A 5705-nucleotide genomic window follows, 5' to 3' on the forward strand; every position below is an offset into this window, starting at 1 on the left:
AATTGTTTTAACATTGTAATTCAAGTCTGTGTTATGGAGTTGATCAATTCCCTTACTTTTCAAATTTCCCCTCACCGTTTGATTAGATAAAATACAAATTAACACCTATTGCTATAAAACTACATCTCCCATGATCCTCCCATGATCTACATCTCCCATGATCCTCTCCCAGGGCACAGGCATGCTGGGATCTCTAGAATTTTGTTGTGTAATTTAAAAAGAAAAATCCCCTCACCGTTTGATAAGTTTTTAAAATAATAAAAATGAAAACCTATTATGATTTTTAAAAAAAAAAAAAAGATTTTTCTCCCATGAATCTCTCCCCTGTGGTTCAGAAGTGGGGGCTGTGACTCTGTCAGAAGTGGGGGCTGTGATTCTATCAGAAGTGGGGGCTGTGACTCTATCAGAAGTGGGGGCTGTGACTCTGTCAGAAGTGGGGGCTGTGATTCTATCAGAAGTGGGGGCTGTGATTCTGTCAGAAGTGGGGGCTGTGATTCTATCAGAAGTGGGGGCTGTGACTCTGTCAGAAGTGGGGGCTGTGATTCCATCAGAAGTGGGGGCTGTGACTCTGTCAGAAGTGGGGGCTGTGACTCTCTCAGAAGTGGGGGCTGTGATTCCATCAGAAGTGGGGGCTGTGATTCTGTCAGAAGTGGGGGCTGTGACTCTGTCAGAAGTGGGGGCTGTGATTCTATCAGAAGTGGGGGCTGTGACTCTGTCAGAAGTGGAGGCTGTGATTCTATCAGAAGTGGGGGCTGTGATTCTATCAGAAGTGGGGGCTGTGACTCTGTCAGAAGTGGGGGCTGTGACTCTGTCAGAAGTGGGGGCTGTGACTCTGTCAGAAGTGGGGGCTGTGACTCTGTCAGAGGTGGGGGCTGTGATTCTATCAGAAGTGGGGGCTGTGACTCTATCAGAAGTGGGGGCTGTGATTCTATCAGAAGTGGGGGCTGTGACTCTGTCAGAAGGGGGCTGTGATTCCATCAGTAGTGGGGGCTGTGATTCTATCAGAAGTGGGGGCTGTGACTCTGTTAGAAGTGGGGGCTGTGGTTCCTTTTGAAGTGGGGGATGTGATTCTGTCAGAAGTGGGGGCTGTGATTCTGTCAGTAGTGGGGGCTGTGATTCTGTCAGAAGTGGGGGCTGTGACTCTATCAGAAGGGGGCTCTGTGTTTCTGTCAGAAGGGGGCTCTGTGTTTCTGTCAGAAGGGGGCTCTGTGTTTCTGTATGAAGGGGGCTCTGTGTTTCTGTCGAAAGGGGGCTCTGTGTTTCTGTCAGAAGGGGGCTCTGTGTTTCTGTCAGAAGGGGGCTCTGTGTTTCTGTCAGAAGGGGGCTCTGTGTTTCTGTCGGAAGGGGGCTCTGTGTTTTTGTCAGAAGGGGGCTCTGTGTTTTTGTCAGAAGGGGGCTCTGTGTTTCTGTCAGAAGGGGGCTCTGTGTTTCTGTCAGAAGGGGGCTCTGTGTTTCTGTCAGAAGGGGGCTCTGTGTTTCTGTCAGAAGGGGGTTCTGTGTTTCTGTCAGAAGGGGGCTCTGTGTTTCTGTCGGAAGGGGGCTCTGTGTTTCTGTCAGAAGGGGGCTCTGTGTTTCTGTCGGAAGGGGGCTCTGTGTTTCTGTCGGAAGGGGGCTCTGTGTTTCTGTCGGAAGGGGGCTCTGTGTTTCTGTCTGAAGGGGGCTCTGTGTTTCTGTCAGAAGGGGGCTCTGTGTTTCTATCGGAAGGGGGCTCTGTGTTTCTGTCGGAAGGGGGCTCTGTGTTTCTGTCGGAAGGGGGCTCTGTGTTTCTGTCAGAAGGGGGCTCTGTGTTTCTGTCAGAAGGGGGCTCTGTGTTTCTGTCGGAAGGGGGCTCTGTGTTTCTGTCGGAAGGGGGTTCTGTGTTTCTGTCGGAAGGGGGCTCTGTGTTTCTGTCAGAAGGGGGCTCTGTGTTTCTGTCGGAAGGGGGCTCTGTGTTTCTGTCAGAAGGGGGCTCTGTGTTTCTGTCGGAAGGGGGTTCTGTGTTTCTGTCGGAAGGGGGCTCTGTGTTTCTGTCAGAAGGGGGCTCTGTGTTTCTGTCGGAAGGGGGCTCTGTGTTTCTGTCAGAAGGGAGCTCTGTGTTTCTGTCAGAAGGGGGCTCTGTGTTTCTGTCAGAAGGGGGCTCTGTGTTTCTGTCGGAAGGGGGCTCTGTGTTTCTGTCGGAAGGGGGCTCTGTGTTTCTGTCAGAAGGGGGCTCTGTGTTTCTGTCAGAAGGGGGCTCTGTGTTTCTATCAGAAGGGGGCTCTGTGTTTTTGTCAGAAGGGGGCTCTGTGTTTCTGTCAGAAGGGGGCTCTGTGTTTCTGTCGGAAGGGGGCTCTGTGTTTCTGTCAGAAGGGGGCTCTGTGTTTCTGTCAGAAGGGGGCTCTGTGTTTCTGTCAGAAGGGGGCTCTGTGTTTCTGTCAGAAGGGGGCTCTGTGTTTCTATCAGAAGGGGGCTCTGTGTTTTTGTCAGAAGGGGGCTCTGTGTTTCTGTCAGAAGGGGGCTCTGTGTTTCTGTCGGAAGGGGGCTCTGTGTTTCTATCAGAAGGGGGCTCTGTGTTTTTGTCAGAAGGGGGCTCTGTGTTTCTGTCAGAAGGGGGCTCTGTGTTTCTGTCAGAAGGGGGCTCTGTGTTTCTGTCAGAAGGGGGCTCTGTGTTTCTGTCAGAAGGGGGCTCTGTGTTTCTGTCGGAAGGGGGCTCTGTGTTTCTGTCAGAAGGGGGCTCTGTGTTTCTGTCGGAAGGGGGCTCTGTGTTTCTGTCAGAAGGGGGCTCTGTGTTTCTGTCAGAAGGGGGCTCTGTGTTTCTGTCGGAAGGGGGCTCTGTGTTTCTGTCGGAAGGGGGCTCTGTGTTTCTGTCGGAAGGGGGCTCTGTGTTTCTGTCGGAAGGGGGCTCTGTGTTTCTGTCAGAATGGGGCTCTGTGTTTCTATCAGAAGGGGGCTCTGTGTTTCTGTCAGAAGGGGGCTCTGTGTTTCTGTCAGAAGGGGGCTCTGTGTTTCTGTCAGAAGGGGGCTCTGTGTTTCTGTCAGAAGGGGGCTCTGTGTTTCTATCAGAAGGGGGCTCTGTGTTTTTGTCAGAAGGGGGCTCTGTGTTTCTGTCAGAAGGGGGCTCTGTGTTTCTGTCGGAAGGGGGCTCTGTGTTTCTGTCAGAAGGGGGCTCTGTGTTTTTGTCAGAAGGGGGCTCTGTGTTTCTGTCGGAAGGGGGCTCTGTGTTTCTGTCGGAAGGGGGCTCTGTGTTTCTGTCAGAAGGGGGCTCTGTGTTTCTGTCGGAAGGGGGCTCTGTGTTTCTGTCAGAAGGGGGCTCTGTGTTTCTGTCAGAAGGGGGCTCTGTGTTTCTGTCAGAAGGGGGCTCTGTGTTTCTGTCGGAAGGGGGCTCTGTGTTTCTGTCAGAAGGGGGCTCTGTGTTTCTGTCAGAAGGGGGCTCTGTGTTTCTGTCAGAAGGGGGCTCTGTGTTTCTGTCAGAAGGGGGCTCTGTGTTTCTATCAGAAGGGGGCTCTGTGTTTTTGTCAGAAGGGGGCTCTGTGTTTCTGTCAGAAGGGGGCTCTGTGTTTCTGTCGGAAGAGGGCTCTGTGTTTCTGTCGGAAGGGGGCTCTGTGTTTCTGTCGGAAGGGGGCTCTGTGTTTCTGTCAGAAGGGGGCTCTGTGTTTCTGTCGGAAGGGGGCTCTGTGTTTCTGTCGGAAGGGGGCTCTGTGTTTCTGTCAGAAGGGGGCTCTGTGTTTCTGTCAGAAGGGGGCTCTGTGTTTCTATCAGAAGGGGGCTCTGTGTTTTTGTCAGAAGGGGGCTCTGTGTTTCTGTCAGAAGGGGGCTCTGTGTTTCTGTCAGAAGGGGGCTCTGTGTTTCTGTCGGAAGGGGGCTCTGTGTTTCTGTCAGAAGGGGGCTCTGTGTTTCTGTCAGAAGGGGGCTCTGTGTTTCTGTCAGAAGGGGGCTCTGTGTTTCTGTCAGAAGGGGGCTCTGTGTTTCTATCAGAAGGGGGCTCTGTGTTTTTGTCAGAAGGGGGCTCTGTGTTTCTGTCAGAAGGGGGCTCTGTGTTTCTGTCGGAAGGGGGCTCTGTGTTTCTATCAGAAGGGGGCTCTGTGTTTTTGTCAGAAGGGGGCTCTGTGTTTCTGTCAGAAGGGGGCTCTGTGTTTCTGTCAGAAGGGGGCTCTGTGTTTCTGTCAGAAGGGGGCTCTGTGTTTCTGTCAGAAGGGGGCTCTGTGTTTCTATCAGAAGGGGGCTCTGTGTTTTTGTCAGAAGGGGGCTCTGTGTTTCTGTCAGAAGGGGGCTCTGTGTTTCTGTCGGAAGGGGGCTCTGTGTTTCTATCAGAAGGGGGCTCTGTGTTTTTGTCAGAAGGGGGCTCTGTGTTTCTGTCGGAAGGGGGCTCTGTGTTTCTGTCGGAAGGGGGCTCTGTGTTTCTGTCAGAAGGGGTCTCTGTGTTTCTGTCGGAAGGGGGCTCTGTGTTTCTGTCAGAAGGGGGCTCTGTGTTTCTGTCAGAAGGGGGCTCTGTGTTTCTGTCAGAAGGGGGCTCTGTGTTTCTGTCGGAAGGGGGCTCTGTGTTTCTGTCAGAAGGGGGCTCTGTGTTTCTGTCAGAAGGGGGCTCTGTGTTTCTGTCAGAAGGGGGCTCTGTGTTTCTGTCAGAAGGGGGCTCTGTGTTTCTGTCAGAAGGGGGCTCTGTGTTTTTGTCAGAAGGGGGCTCTGTGTTTCTGTCAGAAGGGGGCTCTGTGTTTCTGTCGGAAGAGGGCTCTGTGTTTCTGTCGGAAGGGGGCTCTGTGTTTCTGTCGGAAGGGGGCTCTGTGTTTCTGTCAGAAGGGGGCTCTGTGTTTCTATCAGAAGGGGGCTCTGTGTTTCTGTCAGAAGGGGGCTCTGTGTTTCTGTCAGAAGGGGGCTCTGTGTTTCTGTCAGAAGGGGGCTCTGTGTTTCTGTCAGAAGGGGGCTCTGTGTTTCTGTCGGAAGGGGGCTCTGTGTTTCTGTCAGAAGGGGGCTCTGTGTTTCTGTCGGAAGGGGGCTCTGTGTTTCTGTCAGAAGGGGGCTCTGTGTTTCTGTCGGAAGGGGGCTCTGTGTTTCTGTCAGAAGGGGGCTCTGTGTTTCTGTCAGAAGGGGGCTCTGTGTTTCTGTCGGAAGGGGGCTCTGTGTTTCTGTCAGAAGGGGGCTCTGTGTTTCTGTCGGAAGGGGGCTCTGTGTTTCTGTCGGAAGGGGGCTCTGTGTTTCTGTCAGAAGGGGGCTCTGTGTTTCTGTCGGAAGGGGGCTCTGTGTTTCTGTCGGAAGGGGGCTCTGTGTTTCTGTCAGAAGGGGGCTCTGTGTTTCTGTCGGAAGGGGGCTCTGTGTTTCTGTCGGAAGGGGGCTCTGTGTTTCTGTCAGAAGGGGGCTCTGTGTTTCTGTCAGAAGGGGGCTCTGTGTTTCTGTCGGAAGGGGGCTCTGTGTTTCTGTCGGAAGGGGGCTCTGTGTTTCTGTCGGAAGGGGGCTCTGTGTTTCTGTCGGAAGGGGGCTCTGTGTTTCTGTCGGAAGGGGGCTCTGTGTTTCTGTCGGAAGGGGGCTCTGTGTTTCTGTCGGAAGGGGGCTCTGTGTTTCTGTCAGAAGGGGGCTCTGTGTTTCTGTCAGAAGGGGGCTCTGTGTTTTTGTCAGAAGGGGGCTCTGTGTTTCTGTCAGAAGGGGGCTCTGTGTTTCTGTCAGAAGGGGGCTCTGTGTTTCTGTCAGAAGGGGGCTCTGTGTTTCTGTCGGAAGGGGGCTCTGTGTTTCTGTCAGAAGGGGGCTCTGTGTTTCTG

At 53.4% G+C, this 5705-nt stretch overlaps 1 protein-coding gene across 1 annotated transcript in view; it reads right to left on the bottom strand.

Moving 5' to 3' along the window:
* Window positions 1-815: 815 nt before the first annotated feature.
* The window catches only part of LOC131732847 (mucin-2-like), a 15382-nt gene continuing 10492 nt past the window's right edge, over window positions 816-5705 (bottom strand). Inside the window, exon 5 of the mRNA XM_059021111.1 lies at window positions 816-5705. This exon is cut by the window's right edge and continues 1852 nt beyond it. Coding sequence (XP_058877094.1) covers window positions 956-5705 — 4750 coding nt within the window. The 3' untranslated portion in view covers window positions 816-955.

Source organism: Acipenser ruthenus, unplaced genomic scaffold (genome assembly GCF_902713425.1).
Source record: "Acipenser ruthenus unplaced genomic scaffold, fAciRut3.2 maternal haplotype, whole genome shotgun sequence".
Taxonomy (NCBI): Eukaryota; Metazoa; Chordata; class Actinopteri; order Acipenseriformes; family Acipenseridae; genus Acipenser; species Acipenser ruthenus.